This window comes from Nothobranchius furzeri, chromosome 12, assembly GCF_043380555.1.
Source record: "Nothobranchius furzeri strain GRZ-AD chromosome 12, NfurGRZ-RIMD1, whole genome shotgun sequence".
In the NCBI taxonomy this organism is placed as follows: Eukaryota; Metazoa; Chordata; class Actinopteri; order Cyprinodontiformes; family Nothobranchiidae; genus Nothobranchius; species Nothobranchius furzeri.
In genome coordinates, this window is record NC_091752.1 from 55864198 (window position 1) to 55880439 (window position 16242).

Here is a 16242-nt window from a genome sequence, read left to right on the forward strand (position 1 = left end):
CCAGGCATGGCGAGGGATGTGAAAGAATACACCAGCGCCTGTGACGTCTGTGCCCGCTCCAAGAACCCCAACCAGGCCTCGGCTGGTGCCCTCCGACCTCTTCCGGTGCCCAGCCGCCCCTGGTCCCACGTGGGGCTGGACTTCGTCAAGGGTCTCCCGCCGGTCAATAACCTCAACACTGTCATGACGGTTACGGACCGCTTTTCCAAGTCTGTCCATTTCATCGCCCTTCCGGGTCTCCCCTCAGCCCAACGCACAGCGGAACTGTTCCTGGAGAACGTGGTGCGCCTCCACGGGTTCCCAGTCGACGTGGTCTCGGATCGGGGGCCCCAGTTCACGGCCCGGTTCTGGAAAGCTTTCTGTCGGCTGATGGGAGCATCGGTCAGTCTATCTTCAGGCTACCACCCGCAGACCAATGGCCAGACGGAGCGGGCTAACCAACAGCTGGGTCAGTACCTTCGTTGTTTTGTCTCGGCTCAACCCTCGCAGTGGCCTAAATACCTCCTCTGGGCGGAGCTGTCCCACAATCTTCACACCTCATCTGCCACTCGGCTGTCCCCTTTCGAGGTCTGCTATGGCTTCCAGCCCCCGGTCTTTGCCCACCAAGAACCCGAGGTCGCCGTTCCGGCAGCGGAAGCCATGGTGAGACGCTGCAAGAGCGCCTGGATCAAAGCACGAGCCTCCATAACCAGAGCTAACACCAGCTATGCTCACCAGCATCTCCGTCGACACCGTCCTGGTCCCTCCTATGTTCCTGGGGACAAGGTCTGGGTGTCCACGGCTGACCTTCGGGTCCGTGCCGGGTCCAAGAAACTCGCCCCTCGGTTCCTCGGCCCATACCCCATCCAAAGGGTCATCAACCCGGTCACGTACCGGTTGCGGCTGCCGGCTACTCTACGCATCCATCCCACCTTCCATACCTCCCGGCTCAAGCCCTACGTGGAGTCCTCCCTTCTCCCGCCTCCGGCTCCGGCGCCGCCTCCTGCCCGCTTCCTCGACGGTGAGCCTATCTACACCGTCCGGCGCATCCTGGACGCTCGCCGCAGGGGTCGGGGCTGGCAGTACCTGGTGGACTGGAAGGACTATGGCCCCGAGGAACGCTCCTGGGAGCCGGCTCGGTCCATCCTGGACCCTTCCCTGATCTCTGACTTCTGGGTCCGCCGGGGTCGCGCTGGGACTTCTGGAGCCGTCCCTGGACCGGGGGGTCCTGTCAGGACTCAGGTATCTCCCGGCTGACCTTTGGACCACAACTCCCGACATGCTCCTCGTGGGGAGCTCCCAGCGTGCTCCTCGCGGGGATTCCCTCCACGTCACAGCCAAGCAAGGCTATATATGGAAGACGCCGTGACCGGCTTCTCATCTCAGTCATCGTTTCTTCCTCACCGAGATACGACCAGAGAAATAATAAAACTGATAAACGTCTCACCTTGTTCGTCTCCTTCATCCAGTCTGATCAGCCTGACAGAAGGGAGTGAAATAAAGTGAAAAAATAAAAGAAAAAAGACATACACCCCCTGCATACATTAACAATATCAAATTACTTTGTTGTTTCACATTGTATTACCCGTTTCCAAAAAAGCAAAAAATAACTTCCAGATCTCATCAAATTTATCTAACATATTTTTTGTAAAATAGCTTATTCGTTCTAAAGCCATAAAAAACACTTTATATAAATAGGGTGTATGTCTTTTTTCTTTTCTTTTTTTCACTTTATTTCACTCCCTTCTTTATTTTTGTTCTACTTAAAACATACCATGAATTCGGGTTTGCTAACAGAAGGGAAATGAAAATTGGTATTGGGCACAATGTTTTCAAGTTTGTGTTTATTTGTGTATTTATGCCACATTATTGTCTCTTGTCTTTTTTTATGTTTTGAGTGGCGATATTTTCATTATATGTGTTGGTACCCAAATGAAGAAAATCAATAAAAAAATTGTTTAAAAAAATTATAAAAAATAAAGTGTTTTTATATATAATTAATATATAATAAGTAACAATGCAAACTGTGATAAAAACAAGATTTCACTAAGAAAATTGTTGATAATGTTTCTTTAACACAGCACCCACCACTATGCTAGCAACTAGCATTAGCGTATTGTCTGCATTCATACTAATAGCCTATAAAAAAAAGAGCTTCTATGTCCAAACCGCTCTGTTTTGTTTTGCCTAAAAACAGATTTTGTTTATTAGAAAATGACTAACAGCAGCTATTTTGGTCAAAACTAGAATTTTTTTTTTTTTTTTACATTTTTAGCAGAATTATAGAAAATTACAATGAATTACAGCCAGTAGGCCTACAGCTATGTTCTCAGAGGAAGTGGGATATTTAGTTTTTACATTGCATCAGGATATTTAAAGAAAAATGGCAATAATAATATTTATAACAAAAAGTGAATGAAAATATATTATAAACAAGCATTTTTCTTTTACCATTAGCTTGCTGGTAGCACAGCAAATAAGCATTTTCTTTTTCATTTTCTATTATCTGCAACCACAAGGACAGTGTATGTCTTTTGAAACAAAACACCCGTCTATTTTGCACGCTCGGGAATGTAAACATGCTGTTATGTCATATCAATCAATGCTCACATCAGTCCGTACGATCACCTTACACATCAGACTTTAGTGGCTCGTCTCAAAGGAGAAAAGCTACACCATTCTGATTCCTATCAATAGTGAGTTAGTATTGATCAGTGGAGCCGTAAGCACCGCTTGGCTAAAGCCAGCAGTTATTGCTCTAAATAAAGAAAATCCATTACTGGAGTCTAGAACACCAATGAACATTAAACAGGCTTTATGCAAATGGAAGTATGTAAACACATTTAACCTAAATTCAACTAAAACTCCTCTTAGACTTTTGCAGAAGCCTCAACACAAATGAACAGATTTGTAAACGCAGATGAATCACAATCCTTCCCGTTGTCATATGTAAATCCTACTTATTTCCTCTTTTGTGGAAACGCGTCTCTGTCCTGGTCCTCCAGCCAGTCGACAAGCGTAGAAACGCTTACTCCACAGAAACCCTCGCCGCTCTGCCACTCACGGGCCAAACACAAAGCCGCAATTCAAAGCACACTGACCTGATGCGAGCTGCTAACCAGTTTGGATTGCACTTGGTCAATTGGCATTTAGTTTTTGTTTTTATTGTTCAGAAATTTATAACAATGATTGTGGTTATTTGTGGCTAAAAAACAATTTTTGCGTAAAACAAAAAGCTGACAGGAGGTTTTTCAAAATGTCACCTGTGCATTTCTGGCATGTTAAACTTCACCTACTCATAATCCAGTGTGTGTGTGTGTGTGTGTGTGTGTGTGTGTGTGTGTGTGTGTGTGTGTGTGTGTGTGTGTGTGTGTGTGTGTGTGTGTGTGTGTGTGTGTGTGTGTGTGTGTGTGTGTGTGTGTGCAGACATTTTTACTGCTCTTGCACAACACGTGATTCAAAGTCAGTGTGGAATCCATGGGCCAACCCCACAGAGTCAGACGGACTTATGGTTTGAGGAAACGAGCTGATCTGTTCACTGATAGACGGTAATGGATGAAAACATCGGGTAAGAGGTGGAGGCTGATGGAGAAGGGCTGGACTGTCTCATGGGGTGAAGATGAAGGGCAAAGGAAGGGCTAATCTCCAGAGTCATCAGGAAATGTGTTTATATTCACAAATTAAACTAAATCTTAAAAAAGGAGAACTTTTAAAAGGCTGCATGTCTGTAAATAAGGAAAGCCATTATGGCATATAATAAAACCTCAATTCTTTATCTGGAATTTTGTTTATATTTGTTTATCACTGAGGATGTCACTTTTTCCATTCGTCTCCATGGAGCTCCTGATATCCACGTTCTGTTATCTGAAACCAACATTTCAATGGCAGAAACTGAAATGTCCACTTTGCCCTGGATGAAGTGATTTATGGATTCCTACTTTGAAGGTTCCTTTTGGTCAATGATGGAGTATCTTTCTGTATATGGTGCAGTCAAATAAGGTCCCCAGAATAAAAACAACAACAAATCCTTTTCAAACTGAACACACTTTACAGTAATCCACACTACTGATAACATTTCTAGGAAGTTTTAATTTCCAGAATTGTATTTTTTAGCTAATTTGGCATTTGTTTAAGTGTTTCCCATTCATTATTGGATTTTTGTTTAAATTATAAATTGTAATTAGTCAAAATCAGAGCTGTTCAAAAACTGGAAATTGGTACAGGCCATCAAAACTAGAACTGGTGCATCTCTTCTATAAATTGTTACCTTATATATACGTTTATATCCAACAGGACTGAGGTGCTAATGGCTGTAAGGAGCCTAAGTCACACACTTCTGGACCATGGGTCCCTGGAAGTAGGAAAAAATGAACGGAAGTCAATGGGGCTGCCATGGATTTCACATAGGATGTTCATGAATCATAAACATACATTCTCAGGGATTCCCCCAGCGCTTTTATTGATCACCCGCCAGCCCAAGCATCCACTCCACAAGTAGCAGCTACGCTAAGGCAGAGGAGGTTCTGTGGTGACGTCATATATGTGACATACGGACGTCTGATTGGTAGTCATAGTAATTACTAATTTTTACAAGCTGATAAATCTTTTAATATGTGATGGGCGTGGTCAAAACACATAACTTCTCATTTAAATTTCAGTACAACATATGTGCGATTCAGGGCGTAAGGCAAAGCGGATTAAGAAAATAGCGTTTTTTGCCCCGTTCACTTGCATTTGTTTTTTTTTTTCATTCTTCCGGGCACCCATGGTCCAGAAGCAGATGGGCGTGACTTAGGCTCCCTATTCTGTGAATTACAGCAGACCTAACTAAAACTGCACAGTTTTTATGTAACAACACAATATCAACATTTTGCATCACATTTGCATAGCAATCTATGATTATTTGCATTCACAATTGTGCAGCAAGCATGGGTCAAGTCCTGCAGGAATAAATAAACATGTCTGTAATGTAAAACTGATGAGGTCCCCAGCCCTGGTCCTGGACTTTAGTCTCAGTTGTGCTTTGACTAGCCATTAGCTCTTCAGTCCTGTAAGAAATAAAAGCCATTTCTCCCAACTGAGGCTGCGATAAAATGGTAATCACCGTATATCCTTTAGAGAGAAAAGCAAAATGGCAGCAGTAATGATGATCATTTGATTGGGATTCTCACTTTTTTTCTAGTAGAATGAGTTTCCCACCAGTTGAGATGTTCGCTAGCTTAGAAACTTGCCTTTCTGAAACTTTTCAGATGTTTTTTCCAACACAAAGCCCTTCCGACACCGCCCACAACAACCAGAAGACAGACAGCTGACTTCCCCACCACCACATTGCATCTGATTAAAACAGTCCGACTCCCACCTTCCAACGGTCTGGTTGGCGAGCTGCCGCATGCGGTTGAACTGTTTCTTCATGTCTCGAATCCTCTCTGTCTCCTTCTAGTCTGAAAGTCCGCAGCACCGAGTCCTGTCGATCATCCGCCGCTGGTCCCACAAAGTTGCGCTACGTCGCAGCCATTGCGCCACAAACACTCACACCCAGATCACTTTTCCTCCCAATAAAACGGAGTATATTTGTTTCCTATTGAAGCCAGCTGATGTGCGCTTTAGAGCAGAAGAAGCGGGTCTACAAGCAGCCTGTGGCCAGCTCCCGCTTCCCCATTGAAGCGGCTGTTCTGGGATCTGGCTGGTCTCAGATCAGGCCAGAGGTAGGAAGGAGGAAGTGGCTCCGCTCCCCCCCTAGCTCACACGAGCCGCATGGCCCCAGTGGTGACATGTGATAGAAAAACATCAAATACAACCAGCCGGCTTCCATACTTTTCAGTGTCAGTGCAATTTTTTTAAAATAAAATAAAACGTTTAAACTGGAAATAAATCGGTTTTAAAAACAGAATGAAAATCAGACGGATGTGTCCACACCCACGTGTTGATCCCTCCGTTGTTTTTCTTGTATTTTATATTTCTTTTACTTTGTCTTTTGAACAGCTTCTCTTAATCTGAGTTCAATTGGTTTCCAGTGAGTAATTCTGCTTTTGAAGCACTTTTAAATATCCGTGGGTCCCAAATATTTTATTTGTAAAGCCGCAGGCTGTTCATGTTTACACAACTATATCTGCAGTCTGTGGTCTTTATGAAGTAGAGCCTGCACACGACAGAAACGTTCAGTCTATATTTGGTATTTTTGATGAGAATCACAAAATAGAACCGGATAAAGAGGCTAAAGTGGCGGTTGGATTAAAGTGAATGAAGATTTAAAACAATTCGTCTGCTGCCACCTAGCGGCTGATTTTGTCTTACCCGATCATAATTTAATTATCTGACCTCAGAGGTCATTTCAAATAGTTTCTTACCCCATGGGAGTCCTGGGGGGAGGACTAATGTTGAGGGAAGCTGGAATTGAACCAGCAACCCTCAGTTAGAAGAATTTATTCCAAGTACATTTTCATTTAATCACTGCGTTTCAGTGTGTTTCATGATCAGGTGCAAAATTAAATATTTATTTTCCAAACTAAATATTTAGGTTTGATGTAAATATTTTGTTTGTTAAATAAATATTAATTCACTAACTACATATTTAGGTTGTAAAATTAATATTTAATTAAAGTCATGTTTTACATGTAAAATTGATAAATTGTTGTTGTTGACCGAATAAAAATATCTATCTATCTATCTATCTATCTATCTATCTATCTATCTATCTATCTATCTATCTATCTATCTATCTATCTATCTATCTATCTATCTATCTATCTATCTATCTATCTATCTCTCTATCCATCTATCTATCTATCTATCTATCTATCTATCTATCTATCTATCTATCTATCTATCTATCATCTATCTATCTATCTATCTATCTATCTATCTATCTATCTATCTATCTATCTATCTATCTATCATCTATCTATCTATCTATCTATCTATCTATCTATCTATCTATCTATCTATCTATCTATCATCTATCTATCTATCTATCTATCTATCTATCTATCTATCTATCTATCTATCATCTATCATCTATCTATCTATCTATCTATCTATCTATCTATGTTTTCACCATGGTATTCATATCTTTCTGATTGTTAAAGTACCCCACTAAATAGTAAGTTATCAAGTTAAATATTTAATTTAGAGTTAAATATCTATTTTCCAAATTATATTGTTAGGTCTGACCTAAATATTTAGTTTGTAAAATAAATATTTTATTCACTAAGTAAATTTTTAATTTGGAGCTAAATATTTAGTTCACAAACAAAATATTTAGCTGAAAGCTAAATGTTTAGTTTCCAAAATAAATATTTAGATCCCAGCTGAATGTTGATTTTTGGGGCTAAAACTAAATATACATTTAGCAAACTAAATGTTTAGCTCCATACTAAAAATTTAGGTCTGACCTAAATATTTAATATGTAAAATAAATATTCAACTCTAAATTAAATATTTTTCTTGAGAACTCACTATTTAGTAGGGATCTTTAACAATTAAAAATTATTGAATACCATGGTGAAAACATGACTCTGGAAAATGAACTTTCATTTCATTCCTCTTAGGCAAAATAATCCAAAATACTGCTGTTAAATTATGACTCGTTGACTTTACAAAAGAAACCCCATATGTTTGTGTGTTTATTTGTTGTGTGTTTACATTTCGCTCTGACCTATGAATCATCAGCAATAGAAAAGGGTCCTAAACTCATAGATGAACCCGTGATGTGTCGACACAAGTAAGATAACACATAGGTTTTCCAAAGACATTGCTGAAAACCTAGGTTTATATATATATATATATATATATATATATATATATATATATATATATATATATATATATATATATATAACTCAAGATACTAAATATTCCAATTTCTTTTCATTTTTTTACACATCTACCTTTGTTGAAGTAGTTTACTGGAATGAATCTTGAAATCACTGTATAATTTCTTATTTCCAAACATATTTATGTTGTGTTTGGATTTTTGTAAAAAAGAACAGTTAGGCAAAAGTAGAAGTGACTTGCAACTCACTATACTTAAGATTTTTGCATTATATATTATTTCTCTTACTTTTGATCTATATTTGAAAATTATCCTAAATAAAGAAATCCCTAACATAATGTAGAAAAGGTTTTCTTAAATCTGTCTGGTTTCTGCTCCTGTCAACAGCGCTGTCCTTTAAAACCAAAAGAATAATCAACTATATCTGCATGAATGATGAATTAGAAAAAGATGTCTCTCAGACTCCTTCCCCTTTCAGCTGAAGATTTATTTATATTTTTAGCTTCAGTCAAAATTGAATTACTTCTTGTTTTCAGCTGTTTTTTAGAAGAGACCTAATGGCCTTTTGAAAGCCAGGAGACGTCTCTGCTCAAGCTTTGTGCTGCTGCTTCTCCGTCCCTGAATGCCGACTCGGCACTGGACGGTGTCATGCTGTTTCCATATTGTACCCCTGGGCCTCCCCGCAGCAAGGGCCCACATGGGAAAGCAGACCAGGCGGCGGGATAAACCAATTACCCCCCAGCTCGAGTGGCCTCCTGCCGCTGCAGCATGCAGCAGCTCCGGGCCCAAGCCCTCCGACGGCTCCATCCCCATGAGAGCCTGTTGGGATTCCCAGAGATGGGAATTGTGCCGTCTCAGAAGCCTGCAGAGAGGCTGGATTTTGCTTTGAAATTTGACATGGTGGCCTCCTGGGACTGTGCAGCAGGAGGCAAAGTCATACTGGGCTTCTGCTGGGCTCTGGCAGCCCTTCATGAAAACGAGACATTTTTATAAACTTTTTCCCTCACTTTATAAACACTGATGGAACCAGAGAATGTCTTTAGAAATGCTGTTTCCAGCCGTCTCGTTTGTTAAAACTATGATGCAGCTTAAAATGCACAGATAAAAAGCCAGATATATATGACTTAAAGTAAAACAAATCAATACTCATGGGCTCCTGATGGTCTCCATTTGGGACATAAGCTCCAACAATGGTCATAATGTCCTCCGAAGCCTTGTCCCAATGGGGTCATTGACCCCTCAGACATTTACACTTCCACTGGCAGCTATTTAGAGCTCATAAAAAGTTCAACACAGCAATTTGTGAGCTGAATGCAACCAAGAAGAAGAAGAAGAAGAATGTGTAGCAGAACAACTTATCGACTATATGAATAACAGTCCATTTAATCTTCATCCAATGGGGTTTGGCTTTAGAAAACATCACTCGACTGACACAGCCATCTGCTTACTTATGGAAAAAATCAAGTCTAATAATGATACTGGTGGAGTAGTAGGAGCATTGTTTCTCGACTTAAGGAAAGCATTTGATACTGTGAATCATCGGATCTCAATGAGCAAACTTTCACATTTTAACCTCTCTACAACAGCTATACAATGGATGGAATCATATTCATCACAAAGAAAACAATGTGTAAGAGTACAGGACAAAACATCTAGAATATGTGAATACAATCATGGAGTTCCGCAGGGGTCAGTTTTGGGTACCCTGTTGTTCAGTAGTTACATAAATGATCTCCCACTTTGCTGTCCACCAGATGTATATTGTCAAATGTATGCTGATGACGCAGTAATATATGTCCATGCCAAAAATATAAACTTGGCAGCAAAAACACTGACATCTGTAACGATCAGGGTTACTGAATGGCTGGAAAATTCCCAACTAATCCTGAATTCTGCCAAAACTGTCAGCAAGTTTTTCTCCAAAAGAGTTCCTCATGAAGAAACAGATTCATGAGTAATACTACATGGAAAAAAATTAGAAACGGTGCAAGAATATAAATACTTGGGAATTGTTCTAGACTCACAGCTTACCTTCAAGCAACAAGTAAAAAAAAAGTAAATAGAATGAAATTCAACATATCAAACTTTAAATACATTAGAGAAAACTTAGCACTAGAGTCAGCAAAACTTTATTTTAATGCTATGATCGTTTCACACATGACTTATTGTACATCCAGTTGGACAAAGGCAAACAAAACCACGTTAAAACCAATAACTACAGCATATAATCAGCGCTAAAGGTTCTAGACGGAAAACCAAAAGCACATCATCATTGCAGAATTCTTGAAAAATACCGAATACTGAGCTGGGAAAACATGATTAGATATACAGATTCAATACTTATGTTTAAATTATTACATGGATTGGCTCAGATTCCATTACAAGAGTACATTAAACAAAAAGGAAAAGACAATACATCGACCAGGGCGAGTTTCAGGGGTGACTATCTGATCCCCTTCAGAAGAAGCACCTTTGGACAGACGGTGTTTTCATATCACGCCTCAAGAACATGGAATACAATTCCAACAGCGATCCGTGAACGTAATACTTTGAATTCTTTTTGCAAAGAACTTAAATTGTGGCTGTTAGATACTCAAATCTGTTCACACAATCAAATATAAACAGAATACATAACAGTAAATTTAAGGACAAGGTAAAGAGTGTTTTTCCACTGAGGTAGGGGCTATTATATTGTCTTGCTGCTAAATGGTGTATGGTTATATTTTATTTATGTATTTGGAAAATTTTAACCTGTGCGGCTACTTTTTAAGTTTTAATACAGGGTAAACGGAAGTAGTTAATTTTACAAATTAGGGTGTTTTATGAAAATTTTGGGGGGGGTTTAATTTTAGGATCACAACAATGTTTTGTACTTGTTTTCCTGACTGTTTGTATTCACACATGTGTAGCAGCTATCGACCTGCTGAGGGACTAAAGATGGAAATTAGCCTTGGCTATAATCTTGCATGTTTACATTTGTATAAATATATACATGTCCATTAATATGTACTGTCCCTTTTACAAATAAACTTAAACTGAAGAAGAAGAAGAAGAAGAAGAAGAAGAAGAAGAAGAAGAAGAAGAAGAAGAAGAAGAAGAAGAAGAAGAAGAAGAAGAAGAAGAAGAAGAAGAAGAAGAAGAAGAAGAAGAAGAAGAAGAAGAAGTGTGGAAACGTCAAGTAATTCTTCTCCTGGGGGGTGTGGTCTTTGAGGACCACACATCGGTCCACCTTCTTCTTGAGCAGAGATCCAGGCATCACAACCCTGATCTATACACTTCTTGTCATGTTTTTTTTAACTAGAAAAATCTCGTTTAATAAAGGTTCTGGTTCACATCATGTTTGTAACACGGGGTCTCTGCAGAGAGCTGAAGGTCTGCTTGTTTACAGATAAAGATGTACATTTGAGTTTGCTCAGGAAGAACTGTGTGTGTCTAATTTATTTAGAAAATATAAAAATGCATAAACGAGCTCTGTGAACATCGATGTATTAGTTTTGCCTGGGTTCTGAAAAATGTTCAGTCAGGTTAAGCTAAAATGAAACAAGGCCTTTTCCATGTGCAGAAACTGTGACTTTATTTTATGTTTGTCAGCAGATGCTGGTCTAAAAACTATTTTCACCCATTATCAAAAGCTGCAGATAAGAACTTTATTCAAGATAACTCAGATTTGTGCCCAAAGACAAACAGGTGATGACTCTTGTGTTTCTCTTCTCCAGAGGCAGCAGGGTGAGCGACAGCTGATGTGAGGAGACACATAACGGGAGCAGCAACCCAACCCCTCCTCTGTCTCTCATGACTGATGGGACAAAGGCCGGTCCTCTCAGAGCCTTGGCACACCAGGGTCTGCACCACCAAACCTGATTTCACCAACATTTGAGCAGCGTGCCCCTGCTGCTAATGCTGCCTTACAAGGTTCCCACTGGCCCCTCAGAGACTCTAAACTCCATCAGCCTAAAGGGAAGTCGCAGGAATTCCTTCGCTCTGTCCTGGCTTTGTGGTAAACAGATAAGAAGTCTTTGTATCGAGGAGCGCAGCCTAACCAAGCCTCCCCAAAGTGTTCTGACCCTGTGAAGAGAAACTCTCCGCCTCCAGGCCTGACGCGGCACCGCAGCTGGGTGTGGATGTGTCCGTGCCAGGGCGGAGATGACCCAGATGGACCCACGTGTCTCTCAAATGCTCTGGAGCGCTGCCAGTAAACCCTCACCGCCAAAACCTCCACCTGAGAGGTCTGACGCACAGAGTCGTGGGAGACGTTCTGAATAAGGCCTCGAACCACTGAAAGAGCCAAACAGAACCACGTCTCATCGTCAGGATGTTCAATCCAGGAAGTGTTGTGAAATTTGCTCAAGAAAACTTTATCAAAACAAATGTCAGTAACTGCAAGCAGAGAATGATGGGAAAAGATCCCACCACATCTGAACTTACTTAAGGTGGACTGCCCTTCGAACCTCACTTATCATAGAGATTCTGTTAGCTCTACGTTACACTGGTACCCACCAAAGTCGCTGTTGCAGATGGCCATGAGCAGTTCTGTGTCATCGCAGGGTCGGCACGGATCTGGGTGGACAGAAAGGAGAAAATCCCACTTTAAACAAGTTCACCTGTTTTAACTTTCAGTCATTAGTGAACTTCTAAAGTTCAGATATGAAGATCAAAAGCCTGATGACAAGAGGAGGTTTTCAGCTCCCCTCAGCTCACATCACAGGCTGGAGGAACCATGGCGTCGCTGGAGGAATGCCACAGCATCACCTCCACATCTTGACCCCTTGTTTGACTCCTTTTTGTCTCCACCTAATTGAATGACGCCCAGGAGACTGCAGAAGTCAAACTGCCAATGTGCAGAGCAGATAAGCAGACAGCGATCTATTATGGACACGTTATGACATCACCACATGGAAACGGCCCGCACACGGGGACAAATGCTAATAAAGAGACGGGCACAATCATGAGACATTTGTGGAATGTAAGAAGTATTTGCCGGCTGAAAGCAGGCCTCCTGGCCCGGTGCCCTCCAGCCTCTGAGTCCTCTCTGCTTTGTCCACTGATGGAAACCAGACAGGCAAACAAAACACCAGACTGCCCAGCAGCTGCACGCTCCAGTCAGCTACACACCACTCTGTAATTAGATCAATGCCGTGGGCTTTCTGTTGCTCACACATCTGGGAATAAATGCTCTGCAGCTATTTTTGTCACTATTCACAATGCAATAATCAGATTTAGTAGGTAAGAAGTTGTCCTCTCGAAGGAAAACCAGAACACTGCAGCACAGTCCCTGATCCTGGGCAAGCACATGGTGACAGTGGGAAGCAAAATCCCTGTTTAACCAGGAGAAAATTTGTTGTCACTTGATTTAAAAAAAAACATGTCACATTTGTCTAATAGTTTTATTTGAACTTTTCGAAAAGGAATCTATTTCAATGAGATCCAATTAATCTAAATAACTAGGTGAAATTAACAAGGAACACACACACACACACACACACACACACACACATCAGAGTTCAAACATGGACAGTGGACATGTGAAAAACTTGAGTTTTGACAAGAATTGTATTTTTTTGTATAGATTAATCAAATCTTGATCAACCTATTATTATTATTATTATTATGATTATTGTTGTTGTTAATTAATTGATTAATTTATTTATTTATTTATTTATTTATGCATTAATTGTTTACCAAATTAAGGTTAGAACATTTTACTGTAATTAAAAGCCTCTTTAACACACTTGACAAGACATGCAAAAGGAAACTGTTGAATTAAATGTTTTGGTGTGTTCTGGAGGACCCATACTCACTCTGCAGACCTCCCTGCAGGTTTGTGGCCTCAGCCCTCCTGATGTCCCGCAGCTCATATCTGAAGCCCAGTCTACGCCTTGTCCCGGTTCCTGGACTCTCCGGGCTGGCTTGGATGTAGATAGCGGGTCTGTGCGGTCCTTCTGCCCGAAAACAGAACACCTCCCGCCCAGACCGCCCGTCCTCCGTCACCAGCAGCTCCAGCCGCCCGGCCCGCTCCACAAACACGGCTCCACCTGCAGATGGAGAGGGTTTGATGCAGACGGACCCGCGGCGGCTGGAGGACAGATTGGGTTCTAGGACCACCCTGAGAGCCTGACCCGGGTGGACCCACCTCACAGAGCCCTCGGTGCAACGGAGCCGAACCTGGAGAACGATCTTGGGGTCCGGGCCAGCTGCAAAACCGCTGGGTCCAAAAATCCAGTGGTGCACACCGATTATTAAAACATGACAACAGTTGTATAAGTCTGAGAAGCTTTGTTGAAACAAGAAAATGTTGGCATTAAAACTTTAGTCATGCAAAAATGAGTTTAATTCGTTTCTCAAAGAAAAAATCTACAACGTTTCGATACATAAACCACAAACTCTATAAACGTCCCACCAAGATTAAAACAAATCTAAAAAAGGCCGTTTTAAGCTCTCACCCTCCGGTCCAGTTACACAGATCCGCCCCACAGCGCAGCACCAGCAGACCGGTGATGATTATCACATTTACCGGAAACATCTCGCGGTGAAATGACAGATCCGTAAAGAGGCTGAAGGCAGAAAATTCCTGAGACAGACCAGACTGCTCTGACCCTCTTTCTGTTGTGTCTGATAAAAAAAAAATACAACGAGCCTCTCCTCCACGCGCACTCGAAAGCCCCCCTCCCCCTCCCCCTCCTGATCCAGTTGTTGGGGCTGGCCTCGACTCGCTGCTCTACGAAGAGACACCTGTCTGAAAATCCTTCTGCCATAGGTCCATTATTATGGTTCTGATGCACACGTCACCGTCCGTTTCAACAAGAATTTAAACCTGCAAATTACACAACAAAAGTTAAAACCAGTGTTCAGACAAGCATAGACAACACACGCACGCACACACACTCAAAGAGAGAGAGAGAGAGAGAGAGAGAGAGAGAGAGAGAGAGAGAGAGAGAGAGAGAGAGAATGTTCCCTTCAGAGCTGCAGCATCACCAGAAATACATTTAAACGGATCACAGAAGATATACTCGATGTATGTCAGTTCAGCTGACAGAGGATGATGACGTCATTTCATTTGAATCTTTTACTAACTGATGCATCTCATCCCCACAGCCTGATAGCAGCTTTAACGTTCTCTGATGTTGGCCACTGTCTCTGCTTCCTGGTCCATACGTTTAGTCATAACTGAGATCAGTGAGCAGGTAACCAGACTTTGGCCCAAAGCTGTGTCTGTTTCATATGTTCATTATAAAACTGTCTGGGGAAACTTCACAACCCCTTGTGGGTTTCTGCGTTTGGACGTCATCTGGTGGCAAAACGCTGCAGCACACCCCTTCCTCACCAACACCTCTGGAAGGCTCCATGGCCAACCCTCACTCCTCCCCCTCCTCGGGCCTCACAGGGGGCAGTAACTCGGCGACATCTCATTTTCTGTGCTCGCTACACTCACCAGCTTTCGTCATGATTAATCCGCTCAGGAGCAGTTCCGCTTCCGTGCAAACTGCAGGATGGAGATCATCTGGAAGTCAAGATGGTGGGACAGAGGTGACTTCCGTGGAACTGAGTTGGGCTATAGTCTGAGGCGGATAAGGTTGCTGGATAAATTCCCTTCCTAACTCGATTTACTGATCGGATCAAAATCTGGAACATGTATCTCCTCAATTTTCCAGATTATATTTTTTAAATGACCCAATGAGAAATTTGCAATGCAATGTTATATTTAACCCCAAATGATTGTGTTTTAAAGAGTCACCAAAGCGTGAAAGCGCGTAAAGAAGAACTTTCCAGGATGGTGAGGGACATGTGTCCCAGAGAGACAGGTCAGATGATGCGAGCCGCGGCCTCTGCTCGCTGTAGGCCCGATGGACAAACGCGATGCGTTTGTGGAACCGACGGAAATCCCCACTCTGCAGAAAACGTCCCAACCCCGCTGCGGGCTCCAGGTCCTGATCAGGTGTCACCTAAACGCTTCACAATACTAAATATAATTTCATCCGCACTCATGTCGTCATACAGCCTGAAGGAAAGACTCGTCAGTGCAACCCGAACTTTGGCTCTGTCCGGGGCGCATGCATGAGTTTCATAATCACCATCAGAACTGTATTTAGGATATTTGCGCAAAACTATAAAAAATAAACTCAAAAGGAAAACTTTCAATAAACGTTTGACCTTTCTTGGACTAAACAGTGGGGTGACTTAACTTTACGCCTTTCAGAGCAGAAGAAGTCAACACATGGCACGTGACCTCATATATATATTATTGAACTAATAAAAACAACTTCTAAGGAACCATCAGCAACTTCACATTTACAACCCTAAAGCCTCCCACCATCCGTTAAGTAAAACGTTTCAATCTTAAACGAACTCTTTATTAAAGGTTTATTTGTTTATTCAAACTTTACTTTCAATTAAAAACATTTTATTAAAAAGTTTTATTGCACTAAAAACTAATAAAATAATTATTTCAATCTCACCTCCATAATTAACCAGATCAGATGTTTTTCTCATCTGAA

At 41.5% G+C, this 16242-nt stretch overlaps 2 protein-coding genes across 3 annotated transcripts in view; both read right to left on the bottom strand.

Annotated features, from left to right (window-relative positions):
* Window positions 1-5720, bottom strand: part of arhgap17b (Rho GTPase activating protein 17b) — a 55982-nt gene extending 50262 nt beyond the window's left edge. Inside the window, exon 1 of one of the 2 annotated variants that reach the window (XM_054750542.2) lies at window positions 5339-5720. Coding sequence is in view for 1 of the 2 variants with exons in the window: in XM_015945670.3 (XP_015801156.1) it covers window positions 5339-5391 (53 nt within the window). In the remaining variant the exon portion in view is untranslated. The remainder of the gene's footprint in view (window positions 1-5338) is intronic. The other variant, XM_015945670.3, reaches the window with a different exon arrangement.
* Window positions 5721-9883: 4163 nt separating this feature from the next.
* On the bottom strand, window positions 9884-16130 carry LOC107376160 (meteorin-like protein). Its single transcript, XM_054750549.2, has 4 exons — window positions 14191-16130; window positions 13549-13952; window positions 12248-12307; window positions 9884-12025 (listed from the first exon to the last, which is right to left on the bottom strand). Exons 1-4 carry the CDS (start codon window positions 14268-14270, stop codon window positions 11697-11699), a joined length of 873 nt encoding a protein of 290 aa, XP_054606524.1. The 5' UTR covers window positions 14271-16130; the 3' UTR covers window positions 9884-11696.
* Between the last annotated feature and the right edge of the window lie 112 nt (window positions 16131-16242).